This window comes from Natator depressus, chromosome 5, assembly GCF_965152275.1.
Source record: "Natator depressus isolate rNatDep1 chromosome 5, rNatDep2.hap1, whole genome shotgun sequence".
NCBI lineage: Eukaryota > Metazoa > Chordata > Testudines > Cheloniidae > Natator > Natator depressus.
This window is the reverse complement of record NC_134238.1, coordinates 28363186-28381563: the sequence shown is the minus strand read 5'-3', so window position 1 is coordinate 28381563 and position 18378 is coordinate 28363186. Positions and strand designations below refer to the sequence as shown.

At 44.6% G+C, this 18378-nt stretch overlaps 1 protein-coding gene across 1 annotated transcript in view; it reads right to left on the bottom strand.

Moving 5' to 3' along the window:
• The window catches only part of C7 (complement C7), a 37711-nt gene that overhangs the window by 2808 nt on the left and 16525 nt on the right, over window positions 1-18378 (bottom strand). The window contains exons 10-17 of the mRNA XM_074953920.1: window positions 16504-16670; window positions 15425-15653; window positions 13726-13897; window positions 13208-13295; window positions 12000-12132; window positions 10259-10450; window positions 5561-5657; window positions 384-568 (exon numbers count right to left, since the gene is read on the bottom strand). Coding sequence (XP_074810021.1) covers window positions 384-568; window positions 5561-5657; window positions 10259-10450; window positions 12000-12132; window positions 13208-13295; window positions 13726-13897; window positions 15425-15653; window positions 16504-16670 — 1263 coding nt within the window. The remainder of the gene's footprint in view (window positions 1-383; window positions 569-5560; window positions 5658-10258; window positions 10451-11999; window positions 12133-13207; window positions 13296-13725; window positions 13898-15424; window positions 15654-16503; window positions 16671-18378) is intronic.

Sequence of the window (18378 nt, the reverse complement as noted above, 5' to 3'; positions counted from 1 at the left end):
CCTTTACTTCAGTGCAGTCAAGATTTCACCCCAAACGTTCCAGAAGGGATATCAAATTTCATGCTCCAACCTCTAATTAATGGGAGTTAGCAAGAAACTTTCCCTGTTATCCCACAATTACTTCCTACAGGCTTTTTTCCAGCATAGAAGCATATGGTCACTGTCAGAGCAGGGCACAGGACTAGATGGGCCTCAGCTCTGATTCAGGAGGGCAATTCCTATGTTCCAAACACCTTTGGAAGGTAGGTAGGAATTATTATATCTATTTTACAAATGGGTAAATGGAGGCACATCGAGCCAGGAGCAGAGTCATGGCTAGTGTTCCTTTTATTCACAGGCAGCTTCTCCTAATTTACCCACATTAACTGTGAGGACTCTCTTACCATCACATGTTTCCCACAAATGACATAAGCCACAAGGTTTTGCAGCTGCAGCAGGCATTTTGCAGTTTTCCTCACTGGTCAAAGAGTATTTTCTGCCCATACACTCAAGAACGTACATCTTACACACAGTTAAGGCCGTGTTTCTCTTGCTTCTCTCATCTGTGGCACAGACATCCAGAGACGGTCTGAAAAGAAAAGCAGAAATCACATCATTTACTTCTGCTTTATCTTGGTACCTCTTAAAAAGGGGGGAGAAAGTGTCATATTCTGATCTCACATACATTGGTGCATCCCCAATGACTTCAGTGAAGTTACTCATGGCTTACACCCAGGTAAGTGAGATCAGAATTAGGCTCTCTCTCTCTCTCTCTCTCTTCATCACAGGTATGCTGTGCCTAACTTAAGACCTTTATCTGCCCTTTGAAGTCTCTGTGAATTTTTCCACTGATTTCAATTGGAGCATGCTTTAGCCTTTAGGCCCAGATCTACCAACGTTTTTAGGCATCTAAACCCCAGATTTAAATGCCTAAATATCAGTTGTAGGCATCACTGCTATCCACACCCTCTTGACAGCTAAACTCAGTTGCTTCTACCATTTGCTATTTTAAAAACACATAGTAGACTTACTGTATTGCCTTATTTGTCTGAAAATAACAAATTTCAACACCTGATTTTTACAATACTTACAAAAATGTGTATACGAGGCTGTTTAATTTAGCTGAAAAGAAAAGACTAAGGGGAAGATCCTAACTCACTGATCTGCCTGCTTTGTAATGCTTCAGCAATCCAAAGCAAGTGAAAAGCTGATTGAACCAGCTGGTGAGGGATTCCCCCAGGGCAAGGATATACCAGGGGAAGGGATGTGGCTGGAACATGCTGCACTCCAGCAATCCCCTTGTTGCAAAATAGCCCTTTGGGAACGGCTGCAGCCAGGCATAATTTAGGGCCTCCTTGATGCCTGGAGACAGAATATTAGGACTCATATGGAATGGGATGAATGATAATATGGAGAATAATATATTGCCATTATATAAATCAATGGTACACCTTCAACTAGAACACAATGCGCAGTGCTGGTCACCCCTTTTCAAAAAGGAGTTTGCAGAGTTTGGAGGGGGTTCAGAGAAGGGTGACAAGTATGATTAGGGATAAGGAAAAAACTTTCATAGGAAGAGTGATTGAAAAGACTGGGATTGTTCACTGTAGAAAGGAGATGAATAAGAGGTGACATGATAAATGTCTTTAAAATAAAGAATGGTCTAGAGAAGTTAGATTGGGAACTTCTGTACTTCCTGTCCTCTAACAGAAGAACAAGGGGACATTAAATGAAACTGAAAGGTGAGAAAATCAAACTTATAAAAGGAAATAGAATCATAGAAATATAGAACTGGAAAGGACCTCGATAGGTCATCTAGTCCAGTCCCCTGCACTGAAGCAGGAATAAGTATCATCTCAACTATCCCTGACAGGTGTTTGTTTAACCTGTTCTTAAAAACCTCCAATTATGGAGATTCCACAACCTACCTAGATAATTTGATCCAGGGCTTAACTACCCTGACAGTTAGGAAGTTTTTCCTAATGTCTAATCTGAATATCCCACCCACTTAGCATCCAGACCCACCCAAATCTGAGCAGAGGTGTAGTGCTGCCACAGCAGCCCGGAGCATCACTCGGGCACTTGAAATCCTGGATGGAGCGCAGGCAGGGCCAGACCCCCTGAATCCACAAGCTGGGAGTGGGTGAGTTGTCCCAGACAGGGAGTGTGCCTCCTGGAGGCAGATCTGTGTGGGGCTAGCACTGGGGCCGGAGCGGAGTGAAGCCAGGCCAGACGCCAAGATGCATGACTGGGCTGAGCGCTGGAGACCGGAGCAGCAGCATGCAGTGCAGGAAGCACGGGCATACAGATGCACCGGCAGGACAGAGGGACATGGCTGGCTGGGCGGCCAGGCAGACACCAAGCTGGGGTCAGCAGGGGCGGGTGGAGCTTGAGCCCTGGTGAGACCCCCCCCTCCACCCCATGGGCATGCCCCGCACCCTGTGTGCCCCGGGCAGCCTTGTCTTCTGACGCCTGCTGAGCGGTAAGGGCTGGCTGGAGGGGGTACGGGAAGGTGGGCCCCCAGATTCCTCCTGCCCCCCCCGCAACTCCGATCCCTCCTGCACCCCAGTCTCATCATCCCTGTGCCCCCAGCTCCAGGCTCTGCTATGCCCCCAAGTTCTGCCACCTCACCCATGTCCTGTGCCCCCCGGGTCCTGCCCTGCCCCTTTCCCCCAACTATGGCCCTTGGACTCTGCCCTCCCCTGTCCAGCCCCTCCCTTGCCCCAGTTTTCCCTCCCCACTCTGGATAAACTTTCTCTCTTCCCAAGATGGTCAGGCTCAGGGAATCTGTTTCCCTGCCTGGGTACCCTGCGGGGCTGGGCTGGGGGTAGCCTTCGGACTCTGCTCAACTGAAGTGGGGGGGTCAGTTCCTATTATCCTCCCTCTGCCCTAAGGAATGTGAAGAATTTCAGCCTGAAGGGGGGAACCTCTTTTACCCCAGCAGCTACCCACACTGGAGCATGGGTGTGGGGTTGTGGGCCCATGCACATGCCCAGCTCGGCAGGTGAAGCCCTGTGTTTGGGGGCACCAGCGGTAGGAAGAGGACATGGCATCGGGGGAGAAGCTGAGCTAGCACAGTCTGTCATTGCCCGCCCACTGGAAGGTCAGGGCTCACCCAAATTTCCACTCCTAGCTACACCACTGTGGTCTACTCTAGAGTAATTAATTAGATTCACAGTGACTAGAGAGGTGGCTGAGCGGCCGTTACCCAGTATTCTGCTGTATTTCTCTTTTCCAGTCTTCTGGGATCTCTCCCACCTTCCACAATTTCTCCATTAATGGCTCAGAGATCTTTTCTGATATTTTTAATTAGACTGTGGAATTCAGTGTCACATGATGTCAAAGAGGGATTAGACATTTGTATGGATAACAAGACTATAGTTTTGGAAGGATATTAAACCTTCTGCTTCAGGGTTGAAACCAATGTCTAGCTATTGGCGATTAGGATAAAACTCTCATGTGGAGCAGATTATCTCACATCTGCCTCCTGTGGGGTTTTTCACTTTCCTATCTCTGGTGCTGATCACTGTCAGAGACAGGGCAGTGGACTAGATGGAACATGGGGTCTGACCCACTGGAGCAATTCCTATGTAATCTGTCATTGCTCCCACATTTCCTCAGCTGGGCTGAGTGGAGGCTGAGTTGTCTCCACAGCAAACTAAGGTACTACCAGGCTCAGAGTAAGAGAACAAATTCAAGTTACATCCTTTAATCCCGACATGGCAGTACACTAAATCCCAACTGACTAGATGCCTATTCCATCTAATCTTCTTTAATAATTGATTTATTCTCTCTGCTAAAATGTTGGGGTGGGCTGGGTTTTCTTTCTTTCTTTCTTTCTTTCTTTCTTTCTTTCTTTTTAGAAATAGTGAACTGTTTACTTACTTTTCTGCCACTTTGAACAAAATGTGTCAAAGGCTAAAAAGAACTATAAACCATGAGCCAAATCCAGACCTTTGTATAAGTGGCTGCAACACTACTGACTTCCAAGACTACATTGGTTACATGGGGCACAGTTTAACAGAGCGTTACACGTTGTTTATCTTAGGCACTGAGAAGGCCCCCATCACCATAGTATCTGAGCACCTCCTAATCTGTAATGTATTTATCCTCAATGTTCCCCTGTGAGGTAGAGCAGCACTATTATCTCCCTTTTACAGATGGGGAATTGGGCACAGAGACTAAGAGTCAGATTTTTAAAGGTATTTAAGCATCTCAAGATACAGTTAGGTGCCTAATGGGATTCTCAAAAGCCTATCTATATCTTTAGGTGCCTAAACACCTTTAAAAATCGATCCCTAAGTGACTTACCGAGGGTCACACTGGAAGTTTGGATTTAAAGCCATGTCCCAGGCTGCTGCCCTAAGCACATGGCCATCCTGCCTCATAGCACAGGGATGAATCAGACCTACTAAAACTGAATGAGGCCCATTAACTTTAATTAATTTTCAGACATTCAAAATGTGCTAGTTAGAGCTTGTGTTGGCTAGGTGGCATTTTCAAAAATGCCTGAGTGACTTCGGAGCACAACTTCCATTGACAAGTCCCAGTGACGTTAAGTCACTTAGAAGACTGAAAATCCTCTCCTTGATCCCATTGAATAGAATCTTTTTCCCTGAGCCACTCCACCACAGTCATGAGGACTACTGATGTCATTAGTAATTGCTCACCAATAAGGAGCATACAGTGTAGCCCTGGGGCCAGATTCTCAAGAGTTCAGCTCCCATTTAGGCATCTAAACAAGGGCCCGATTCTCACAAGTGCTCAGCCCCCAGTGGCTCCCACTGTGATGAACATGGCCAGATTTCAAGAGCTCACAACCAAAGTGCTCAGCTATTATGAAAATCTCACCCCAACCGTGGGTGCAGAGCAATTTTGAAAATCCAACTTTTACTGCCTGGTGGGGTCCCGGACATTCTTCTGTTTTCTCAAATTAAAAAAATAAATAAATCCGTGGTTAAGCCATTTGATTTCAAGCACAATGAAGGCCAATCCAAACCACAGCACCATTTGTCCCATTGGTAAAGTGACCCAGAGACTCAAAGCACCAAATAAATGAACAATAAACTCAAGCCAGACTTCACATTATGAGGTGCAAAAAGGTGAGTTTAAGCACTCTGCTGGTGTCACAGACTGGCCTCTTCAAATTGCTGTGTAAATGGGAGCTCAGATTATTGCATCTCTCCTAGCTCTCCGGTCTCTCAGAAGAACCACCTGCTTTATTGCACATGTTTATTACTTGGAGAATTTATGTCCCAGGAGGACTTGGCTCTTACTCTTCCTTGATCTTATAAATATCCAGAATAGCATTTTATCTTTCCTTCCCTCCCCCATTTCACAGACCAAGTGGAGCTGAAATTATCCCTTTACCTTCAGCCGTTTACCTAAGTTCCATCACTGCTAATGCCCACTGACAGGTAAGTGAAGAACAGGGATTGATTGAACGGTAATGTAAACAAAGCACAATGACTTTCCCTGGTATAAGTAAAGCTGTCTAATTTGTCATGGACTGAAATCCTGAGAAATTTAATTTGTCTTGAATGAAGTGAGAAAGTTATTGTCAATGTCAGGCTGAACTTACCCACACTCATAGGGCATTTTACATACACATTTTGACTGTTGCACTTTCTCCCATGGCTGACATTTAGGTTCTGTCAGTTCTGGTTTCACGCTGGGTACTAAAGTGAAAGAACACAGATAAAACCATTACAGATCAGAAAAATGAAGGCTATTAAATGGCGACCGTGGAATTATCCCCCTGGTTGCATTAAAAAGGTACTGGATTATTATAGAATGCCATAAAATTACAGCCTGCTTGTAATTAAAATTATGTACTGTGTAGATGGAATTAACAGAATTTAAAAATGTAATACACTCTGTAGCTAGTGCAACTGCTGAATGATGCTTTAGCTCTGGGCCCAGAGTCAGCCGGGGGGGGGGGGGGCGGGGGAGGACAGATGTGAGTACTGTATGTGATTGTGGGATACTGAGACCACAGCCTATCATGCTGATCAATATTGCCTCGTTGTTTCCTTTTCCTCCCCCATCAGTCTGTCTGTATTGATCTTTTGTCTCTTGTCTTCTACTTAATGCATGCTCTTCTGGGCAGGGACTGTCTTTTTGTCCTTTGTTTGTGCAGCGCCTAGCACAATGATTATCCTGGTGATAATACAAATAACAAATAATAATAATTAATATGCAAGTGCTGTCTACAATCTAAAATTCCACTTCCCATTTTACAGTAACTATTTCTACTGTACTGATCAGCACTGAATAATAGTTAGCAATGTTGACATCTACTTTACTGGGTTTCATCTACACTAGGTTTCAGAGTAAAAGCTCATCTGATGTGAATGGTGGAAGTGGAGACTTCAAATCTCTAGTTAGAAATATTCTGATCTGGAGGCTGCAGCCAATGAAAACTACAAATACCAGTTTGTGATCCTATATGCATAAAGACTAAAAATAAAGGCAAGAGTGGATCTTGTAGAACTCTATGGACATAGATGCTGGAACCGGGCTGCTGAGGGTGCTGCCACACCCCTTGGCTTGAAGTGGTTTCCATCATATACAGGCTTTACAGTTTGATTCAATGGCTCTCAGCACCCCCACTATACAAATTGTTCCAGCATCTCTGTCTGTGAATTGTGTTTGGACTGTGCTCTGTGCTTTGGCCTGCTGTATAATATACTTCTGTATTCCACTTTGGCCTGCTGCATTATATTCCAAGCTTAAAAGTGAAAAAGGTCCTTACTGAACTAACAGCCCTCCTGAGATTTCTCTAGCTAGTAACAGTCGGACTTTGCTAAATCCCTACAAAACTGTTTTCTGTAAGAAAGAGGTTTAACCTGGTTTGTGTTTTGGATCTTGCATCTTGTAATATCACTGAGCAGAACTGCATTTTTAAAAAGAAATCTTTCTTATAATTTTAGGCTTACTTTAGCAAAATAGGTAAGAACAGATAAACTGTCAAAGATGGTGGTGGGGGGGAATATCAAGAAGGAAAAAGAGAGAGAACTGTAGTAGAATTTTAATATAAACACTAAGCCTAGTCCTGACTGGGTGTAGATGAGAAAATTATACCCCACCCTCCCAAAAAACAATTCCTGGGATCAGCAGATCAACCAGTCCTGTCTTTACTCCATAGTTTATAGCTAGAAAACTTAGTTATCTACTGACAATTCTTATCCCACTCTGTCTCAGAAAACCCAGTTATGTTTTATGTCATGCAAAATTATAGTGATTCCCATTCTTCCTTTTTTTATTTAAGTGTTTGATTTAGTACATCCACTTTTTCTAATGCTTGTTTTTATGTACCTTCTTTTGTTAAAAATGTTATATTATTGGATTGATCCTCCATGCTCTTCCACCAGTGCAAATGTAATTCCAGGCTTGTCACACCCTGCTGGATGCATAAGGCTAGATCAAGGTGGGCAAACTTTTTGGCTGGAGGGCCACATCGGGGTTGCGAAACTATATGGAGGACCGGGTAGGGAAGGTTGTGCCTCCCCAACAGCCTGGCCCTCTCCCACTTCCCGCCCCCTGACTGCCCCCCTCAGTACCCCCAACCCATCTAACCCCCCTGTTCCTTGTCTCCTAACCACGCCCCCGGGACCTCACCCCCTATCCAACCTCCCCTGCTCCCCATCCCCTGACTGCCTTGACCCCTATCCACACCCCTGCCCCCTGACAGGCCCCGCGGGACTCCCACGCTGATCCAACCGCCCCTGTTCCCTGTCCCCAGAGTGCTGGCGGCATGGCGAGCTGAGGCTGTGGGGAGAGGGGGCAGCGTTGGGAGGGGCCAGGGGCTAGCCTTCCTGGCTGGGAGCTCAAGGGCCAGGCAGGACAGCCCCGCAGGCCGTAGTTTGCCCACCTCTGGGCTAGATTATGATTTAAAGCTGTAGCTTACTAATGAGCTGGAGGGGTTCCTGTGAGACACTTGTTAACATAGTTGGCCTTTGAAGATCATAAAGGAGCATCACAGCTTTCATTTTTGTAAGAGTTCCTAGCCATTGTCCTTGCACAGCATTTGAAAACATAAAGCAATGTAAGCTGGTGAAAACCAGTTGCTAGGGTTGAAAGGAAAACCAGCTGGGCTACATTTCACCAATAGGAGGTTGTTATATTTGGGATGTACTCCAGGAAGTGATTTTGCTATTCCTTCCCAAATCCTTAGGTTGGCCATGTTCATGGTGGTGTGATAATGGAGGACAGGAACTGGTTTGGGGTAGTGGGTGTGACAGGGTGGTTGAGCCTTTAAGAAGAGCCAAGTCCAGCTCTCACCTGTGCCTGGTTTCCTCCCAGATCACATAACTGTAGGCAACAGCAAAGCCTGATAAGGAGGGGAAGCAAGATATATTAGGTCCTGGTATTCACAGTAAAGAGGGACCTGGGAGTCTTACCACTAGACAAGCTGCAGGGGAACAGCAGTGGCTGTTAATCCTCTCCAAGCTAATGTCTGGGAAGGGATTAACTGTAACCTAGGGGAAGAATTTGTGAGCACCAGTTCCCAGGGGAAAAAGTCACCTAGGCTCTAGTGAGAGGAGACAGTGGAGAGCTAAGAGACAGTGTATAGAACTAGGAACAGATAGACGGAATCAGTCCTGAGGTGGCATGGATGAGAGAGGTTTCCTATATGGATCTTAGGATATATTTCATGTATTCATGAGACTATTAACCAGACCCTAGGGTAAAAGGCTTTGTTCTAGAACGTCCTCCCATCCATCTACCCAAAAGTGGTGCAATCCTACCCAGAAAGGGTAGCAACCCCCTCACAACAGTGAGTGCAAACAATTGTTTATCAACCTTGCCCCAAAATGCTAAAGCCAGTATCACTTCCCTAAATGCTTGGCTTGAGTGGCCTGCTACTCTCGGGCAGCTACTGCAATGGCCATGGCAGCTGCTCCAAGGCCACTGCCCTTCTGCTTCACCTACCAGCACTCCTAAAAGTACATGGGGAAAGTCCAGTGCAGCACCTGCCCTCAACTGGCTGCTCCAGCGTGAGGGGTAGATGAACAGAGGCTAAGGTGCTGCTGTGCTGAGTGAGAGTCCTACAGCTGCTGTATCCTGCCTCTGTCCTGCCAGTGCCTGTATGCCCAGCCTCAGCCTAAAGCTTGAGGAGCCACTACTGAGAGGAAGCCTGGAGCCCCACTCCCCTAACTCAGCTCCTGCCCCCAACAACCAGAGGACCCCAATCCCCCACCAGCTAGGGGGAGACGGCCAGCAATCAGGGGAGGCCTGCCTGCCTCAAAAGGGACCGTTTTCCTAATGGACCACCCAGCCCCACCATTGGAGGACACCCACTGCCCACCTGACCATCCACCCCACAACCTCAGATCATAGTGTGCCCTGCTGTGAGGAACAGCTACCGGGTTGGGGGGACACACAGAAGAACCACTTTGTGGGCTGAGAGGAGTCAGGTGGAAAGATGGATACCCTGTGAGGGGGGTGTCACTCGCATAACCAGCTGAGATGGGAAATAACGGAGGGAACTCCTTTTTAAAATGTTCGCAGCTGCCACAACCTGCAGGGGAACGATATGTGAAGGGGCTACATCATAGGCACCGACTCCGTGAGTGCTCCAGGGCTGGAGCATTCACAGGAAAAAAAAGTGGGTGCTGAGCACCCACTGGCAGACCCCCTATCAGCACCTCCCCCTCCATCCCAGCACCTCCCGCTCACCACAGATCAGCTGTTCTGTGGTGTGCAGGAGGCGTGGGTGGGGGGAGGGGGAGGATTGAGGGGGGGTGCACTCGGGGGAGGGGGCAGGAAGAGGCAGAGCGGGGATGGGGCCTTGGGAGAAGGAGTGGAGGAGGGGCAGGGCCAGGGCGGGGCTGGGGAGAGCAGCCCCCAGCACATTAGGAAGTCGGTGCATATGGGATACATTGCAAAAGGAGCCGCCAGGAGAAATAGTCTTCGGACACCTGAGGTGAACATCACAGCAGCAGCAACTCCATCAGCATGGGCAAGGGTGCAGCACATTTTATGGCATGAGTAACTGTGGCACACTTAGGGAACAATACATATATAATACCTAGCTCTTCGATATCACTTCCCATCAGTAGATCTCAAAGTGCCTCACAAAGGAGCTAACCCATTTTACAGATGGGGAAACTGAGGCACAGAAAGGGAAGGGACTTGACCAGAGTCACCCAGGAGGCCAGGGGCAGAGCCATGAATTGAGCCCAGATCTCTTGCAGCTAGTTCCATCCATTAGGAAGCACTGCCTCTCTAATCACTGCTAGGATTTCATTCAGACCCAATTACTGCAGTGGCTTACCTCTTCTCTTGCACTGGATATCCTTCATATCAGGAGACCACTTGAGGCTGGGCTCACACAGAATGAGAGATGACCCTTCCAAGTGCATGCCATCTGGACAGGATAGAGTCACCTTCTCTCCAATCTCATATGAAGGTTTCCATGGCTCTCCTCTCATATCCTCCGCCAGGACAGGTAAGACACAAGCTGTTTCTAAGGAATGAAGATAGCAAAAGGAATGGTGACTCTGTAATTTGTTCAGAAAGTTGTCACACATTTCTTGTCCTGTCTTAAATTCTTTGAGTCTATTGTCCATGTTTAGAGCAAAACTCAGCTCTTATTCCTCTAGGAAGACACCAATTGTGTTAATACAGAATATTAACCTATTTGTTAAACATTTGCTATGTGCTTGGGGCTGTTCCAGGGACCAAGACAATCCCAGCCCCCAGGGCTTACAATCTAGTCTGCACTGGGATCTCCCAAGAGAAACTGCCCTGGTATAAACCTCTACTAAGGGCTTGCACTGATGCAATTACACCAGTGTCCTACACCCCAGTATAGACAAGGCCCAATTAAGACACACTGAGAGACCCAGAAGAAGATGTTAAAGCTTTTTTTTGTAGAGAGGGCAACTGACTGCCTGGGCTAATGTTTGTGGACAATACAAAAGAAGTGAGTCTTTAGAGTGATTGAAATGAGGAAAGGGTAGAAGCCTGACCCTGCAACTGGGAGGATAACTCCATGCATGTCATAGAAGAAGGCAAAAAGACAGGAATGGGAGGCCATGAAGTGGACATTAAGGCTGGCATGGGTGGTAGAAGGAAGATGGGATCTGGATCTAGACCAAGCTGCTTTCCATCTAGAAAGATACCAATCTATCTGATACACCATTTTAACAGGTGACTCACAAATGAAAAATAAAAAAGATCTAATCACTCTGGGCAGTGGGGCAGGAAGTGAGAAGAGAATGTTGAAGACATAAACTAACAAACATTTCTTTATAGGTCCCACAGAGTTCACTGGCTGAGTTTTGGATTCACTATGTTGTCAAAACAGCTACTGGAGAACTTTGCTGTAGCCAGGAACTGCCCATAGGACCCCAAGTAAGTTGTGGCATTATTATTATACACAGAGATATTTTTTTATCAGCTAATAATGGTAATGCTTGGTCATAGGCTCAGGGCTAAGTTGATCACCAAATGTGAGTCTCTCAGAAATGAATTCGCCATCCACTCCAAGTTGTATTAGCTAGGACCCTGGAGAGTTTTCATTTCCTAAAGAGAATTAAACAGGGATTATTCAATATATTACGAGGGTCTATTTCAGTCAACTTTCTGCTGCAGCAGGACAAGAGTATGGAGCGCCTCAATCCTATATACATTGAATAGCATTGCAATTATTTTACCTAAGATTAAAATCATCAGGGCTAGCAATCCTCTGACTTCAGGGGGGTCAGGAAGAAATTTACCCCTGCAGTATACCTTTGGCCTGGTGCATTGTGAGTTTCTGGTTCAATTTTTGCCTTCCTTACAACTAGACCAAATGGACCAGTTGTCCATTCTATTATAGCAATTTCTATATTCAAAGAAAGAAAAAGCAATTTAAGTCTGATTCTAGTTTGAGAATTGGAAGACTACAGCTGTCTACATCCCCCCTCTGCCCTTTCCTCTATTTTTGAAAAATAGATGTGGGGAAAAGTTTCACTGGGATTCAAAAGTCAACTTTCAATTGTACTTTGCAGTGAAAATCAATTTAAACATACTCTTGCATTGGGGATATGCAATGAGCCACTTTAAACCTTCCCCACATTTAGCAACAGGATCACCAACAAGAGAATAACCGTCTCTGCAGGCGTAAACAACACTTTTCCCGACAGGATATGAGGAATCGGCATTCTGAAAGGAAATAAATAGGGGAAGCTTTGAATTTGAAACAATGAATGTGTAATTACCACTAAAAATATCAAACTCTTTTTTGGTTTCTAAGAAATCTAACTGAATTAACCGAGCAAATACAATTCCATGGTTTGCAGGATTTTACCTTTATCTTCTGAGATAAACTAATACATGCAGGGTGATAACCAGTGACTGGAAAAATAAATGGCAAAATACATGTTAGGGTACAATCCCTCAAGCCTTATTCATTTAGGTAGACCCAGTGGAGTAAGGGTTTTCAGGGTCAGGCCATTAGATTTTAGATTTTTTTAACTGATTCCTAGTTAATTTGAGGGAAGGATGTTTCTTGCACATTTCAAAACATACAGTATTGCTATAGTGTTAGTTATTTCTCAAAGCAACCAAAAGGGTGCTAGGCACCTCACAGTGTGGATAAGACATAATCTCTGGTCCAAGGAATTTACAAGATCTCTTGTTACTCCCTTATTAAATCATGTCTGATATTAGGCCCAATCCTGCTGCTGCAGGCAGTTGGATCCCTGTGCATGTGTGGAGTCCTGGTGGGGACAAAAAGAGTGTGTTCCAGTAGTTAAGGCACTTGACTTGGAGTCAGGAGACCTGGATTCTATTCCTAGTTCTACCACCAGTTTGCTGTGTAACATTGGGTAGCTCACTTCACCTCTCTGTGTCTCTTTCCCATCCTGCCCTTTGTCTATCTTGTCTCTTTTAAATGTTCAGCTCTTTGAGGCATGGACTCTCTTACTATGTGTTGTGCCTAGCACAACAAGGGCCCTGATCTCTGTTGAGGACTCTGGGCATTGTGGGTAATAAAAAGGGGAGTAAAGGTGGTGTGGGGGGAGAGTTACAAATAAGTAAAATAAGTCTTGGCTAACTTCTTGTAAACTTAATCCAGGAGGAACATGCTAAAGAGATTTTCATACATCATCATATTAAATTGATCAAGACTAATACACGGTTGTAGGGAATTACTATGAGTATATTAACTGCAGCTCCAGTACTGCAGCTCGAAACAGAGCATAGATTAAGTAATAAAGAGAACTTTTTTATAACCTACTTGAACAAATCCATTTTCCAAGAGTGGGGGAGGTGAGCAGAATTCTGTGGGGATTATGGACACATCAAAGCAGTGTGGTTCAATCAAACTGTAAAGCAAAAATTTTAAGATTGTGATTATTTTTACTAAGTTAAAGAGGGTTTTTTAGTCATTCTTTCTTCTAAAATACTGCCCTTCTCACAGAAGCCCCTTTTCAGGGCCAGTCTGTGTTCCTTTAAGCCACGATCAAACTAAATTCATATATCATGTGTTTTTGAGAAAGCATGTGAAGACTAGAGTAAAGTTAAGCTCATAGGCTTCACCCTTTTTTCCAGATCCACTTCACATCTAGATCACAGCTCCTGAATTTCATTTTGTTTCATGCTTGAACAAACACAAAAACTTGATCCTTTGGTTTAGCCAAAGCCACTGAATTTCTGTGACAGTCCAACAAATTACAAGTCGCTTTGAGTCAAAATCATAAATCGCCCCAGATCTCCCACTTGCATTCGTGCTCAAGGTGTTTCCAATCCACTTACCGAAAATGTTGCAACTCCTCATCCTCACACTGTCTGCTTTCAAACTGTTCTCCAATGCAGGATATCCCACCGCCACTAGGTGGTGGATTATTGCAGGTTCGACTCCTTGACTTCCTTTCTCCTGAGCAAGGGCTCCAGGAGGACCAGCAACTCCACCTTCCATCAATGACTCCTGTGTAATGTTAGAGTGAGACTTCACATTATAAGAATATGTAGGAAATTCTATTGTCCTCTTAGTAGCTGCTAGTATCTTAAAAGCAGGAAACAACAGTCAGAGCTAATGATGATAATGAGCTGAATCCAAGATCTCACTATTATGAACTTGAGACTTTTCTTGCTTATATTGCTTTTACACTGGTGTAATTCTGTGGAGTCATTGCTGATTTATACCAGAATGAGTAAATAGAAATATAGTGCCATACTACAACTGAACAACAAAACTGAATGTGTTCCTGTTTCACAGGATGTGAAATGGACCCATTGTACATTTTTGTTAATTTACGCCAAAAATGTTATTGAAATGGTTATTGAACTATTTCATTTACCTGCATAGCAAAAAGAATAATTATGAAACTCAGTTTGTCAGGAGAAGACCAGCATAATATTAGTCACTGGTGCTCTTTGAATCCAAATTTTTATTCATGTTTAGATTAGTTAAAATAAGCCCATGCAATCCAATACTGATCTCTATGCTCTTATTCCCTCCCTGCACACATACTCCTCTCACAGATCGGATCCCTCCTTGCATCACCACTAGAACAGTTGTTCCCTTTTCTCTACTCATCAGTGGCATTTCATGCATCACGGACGCAAGTAATGTAGAAGCCTAGGTTATTGGCAAATTTGAAAAAAAGCAGTTTGATCTAGTGGACTGAGTACTATACTTTGAGCCATGAATTCATAAATGCTAATCCTGGCTTTGTACGTAACCTTGGGCAAGTCGACTTTCAAGCTAGATGCCTAAAGTAAGGTACTTAAATAATCAGAGAGGCACATGACACAAACTCTAATTTTTTCAATAGTACTTATGGGTGCTCGATATCTCTGAAAACTGGGCAGAAGTTTAGATGCTTAAATGTGCACTTAAGTGTCTAAGTTTGGTTATCTTCCCCAGACCTGAAGAAGAGCTCTGTGAAACTCAAAAGCTTGTCTCTCACCAACAGAAGTTAGTCCAATAAAAGATATCACCTCACCTACCTTGTCTCTCTCATATTCTCGGACCGACACTGCTATGACAACATGGTAAACAATGTGTTTAGGCACCCAAGTTTGAAAATTCTGGCCTTGATCTTTTTGCATCTCAGTTTTTCTATTTGTAAAATGGGGATAATAGAATCAGAGAAGCAAGAGATGGAAAAGATCTATTAATTCATCTAGTCCATTTGCTTGCCAATGCAGGACTGCTCTCACTGTTACTAGTATTGTCCACAATACTTAAAGAAAATACTTGGAAAATGTAAAATGCTGTATACAAATGTTAAGCAGAGACCCAGAGTCTAACAGAGAGGAATAGTCCCCATACTCATTTAACTTATGTCCCCTGGCAGCCTGATGCCCTCAAAAATCCACTTGACTTCTACAAGTTGCTGGTGCCCAATATCAGCTGCACATTCAACCTGCACAATAGCACTGATAGTATCATTGCAAGCAGAAAAGTATGCTTTAAACTTTTGAAATCTCAAAACAAATGCAAACTTACCTGGTTGATCTTGTACAAGAGTTCCGAGTTCACAAGCTGCTCCAAACGTATAAGGTTTGCAGAAACACAGGCACTGAGTTCCTACGATGGCAGGTTCGCCACCATTTTGACATGGCCGACATTTGCAGGGATCGTTCTCACTCAGATACTCTTCAATGGCTAGTTTCAGGTAATGCCTTTTAACTGAGGCACAGGTCACTTCCTTTACCAGCTCGTACAACGGTGTTAGCTAAATGCAATAAACAGATACTTAAATTTAAAAACTACATATTTTAAGGGTCTCACAGTTTAATAACACATTGGTTCTGTACGATACTTGGAGATGTATATAGTGTGGACAATTTTGCAAAGAGGGAAAACTCTTCATCTGTTGTTAGTAGGAAAGATCAAGTAAGGACTTATCTACGCTCAAAACCAACTTTGTGAGACATTTGTTAAAGTCACTTGCAGCTCAGCTGTATTCAAAACAGTTCAGCCATGGCTGTGTGGATTGGGGCTAAATAATGCCATGCCGTGCCATGCTCAAAAACTAGGCACTAGCAAAGTCTCGATGTGAGCTTCCCAGTCCAAGAAGTTGTATATTTTAAACAACTGTAAGGTCAGTTTCATTCTATAATGATTAAGAAGATAAAAAATAATTCTTTGTGCTTCAATTCCACAAAATCTACACTTCCAGAGCTCACATTAAATCCCAAACTCATTGACAGAATTCATCCTTTTCATTTGACACTGTGCTCCAATATTTGGGCCCTGAGATCTAAGCAGATGGACCCCTGTGCTTATGCAAAGCCGCAGTGAAATTACTGGGGCTCTGCACAGGGGCAGTGTCTACTTGTACAAAATTCAATGCAGGATCAGAACCTTGATTTTGTAAAACTGCCAGTCATTACCGTACATTTCTCAAACAGTCTGCTTTGCCTGTGCACATTTTTCTGATTTTAATTTTTTAAAAACAATCTGGATACAAAACTATTGCCATTTACAACTGGTGCTGATTAACCCCTATAGCTTAGTCATGTCCCCACTTCAGATAAACCCACCTCTCAGGGCTGTTTTAGGAAAATAGTACCACGTCTTACCTTTTGTTTAATTACTCTGGGATAGTATTTCACTGATCGAGCCCAGAAGGAATATCTTTCACTATTTCCAGCAGGATTATTCAAATCTAGATAAGCAAGGCCAGCAACAGCCGCTGGATTTCCTCCCTCTACATAGGGATCACCTCTAATCTGATTCTGACTGGTTCCTACACATTCAGGAATGAGAAATACAGAACAGCACATTGGTATGTTTTCATGTAGCAATAGAAATTCCACAATATAACGCAAATACCTGTGTGAGCAATTAAAGGGACATCAGTAGAGAATTTAAGTAATATAGCACATGTATCCTAGAATGGAAATAGCGGGCCAAATCCTGAAATGGTGTTTCCCAACCGTGGGAGGACCTGACTAGGGCAGAAGTACAGATAGGGAAAGCGGCATGGCTCTGGAATTATTCCAACTCCTTACAACAGAAATGCTGTTATGAGTAAAGAAGGTGCGCATCTTTTAGAAACCCACCTTTATTCCCTGCTCCTGCAGTGGCTCTTAATGCAGATGACCACTGGAGCAGCTCAGGAAGCGGCTTACCAGCCCAAGCTTTGTGTGTCTGCTCTTGTAACACACAGTTCAGCTCTGCAAGCGTGTGTCTATTGCCCCATAGAACCACCAATGGATGTTCCTCACCCTGAGCTTCAGGTGGCCTCCTGGTGAGGAGAGGAGTTTTCACATAACAAGTGAAAAACAAAAATGAATACAAATAGAAAGCAGACAAGAGTGAACAGGAGGAGTATGATGGGGAGCTGGAGAGGGGAGAAGGGACAGAAAAAAATAATTATTTTAGGCCTGGATTCACCAAGGGACTTAGCCATTGCAGTGCTGAAAACCGCAACACCTAACTTTTAGGCACCTAGAAAATCACAGGAACAACATTGCAATTCAGAAAGCCTGAGTTAGGTGCCCTGAACAATGCATGAGGAGAGACAGGCACCTAAGAATGCAATCCACAATGCCAGCATGCTAAGCAGGGAGCCTCCTAAGCCCGCCAATGGGAGATGCTGACAAGAGGGATGTGTGCTAAGCCCTGCCCCTGTCACGGAGGTAGGCATCTAAGTCCAGGCTGCAGGGAGGCTCCTAGCTAGCAGTTCATGAATAGGAGTCCCTCTCCTGGAGTCAGGTGACTTAGATACCTAAATCATTGCTTGTAAGAAACACTCCACACAAAATGGGAGGAGGTGGAAGTGGTGCTGATGGTGCCCAATGGGCTAGAAGTTATAAGGTTGGCACCCCCTCACCATTCCTCTTATTCCCCACCAGATTTTGAGTGGAACCCACTCTGGTGGGCAGCCTCGGATCATGCCTACCAGATTGGATCCCATGGTGAGATAGGCACTTCTCCGCCTACCTTCCCCCACTTTGTAAATCACTCTGGGGCAACAGGTAGATTTCCAGATGCCTAGAGTAAGGCAGTAGTGCACCGAGAGGCACCTATGGAACTGGTACAGTAGAAATTTAGTGCCAAGTGAGATAAGCACCTGCAGGACTAGGTGGCAGCCAAACAGAAGGTTTGTTGATCACATTGGTGCATACAACTGGGACTTAGTCTTCTAAGTACCTTTGTGGATCTGGGTCATGCAACTGTGAATGAGTATGGCTCAAGGGATGTGGAAGAGAGGCTATCCACCAATCTACCACAAGGTGGGCTCTAATCAAGTCAGGCTGGGAACAGCTGTCATAAAATCATAGATACGTAGGGCTGGAAGGGACCTTGAGAAAACATCTAGTACAGCCCCCTGCCCTGAAGCAAGACCATGTAAACCTAGGCCATCCCTAAAAGGTGTTTGTCCAACCTGCTGTTAAACACTTCCCGTGACAAGACTTCCACACCCTCCCTTGGAAACCTATTCCAGAGCT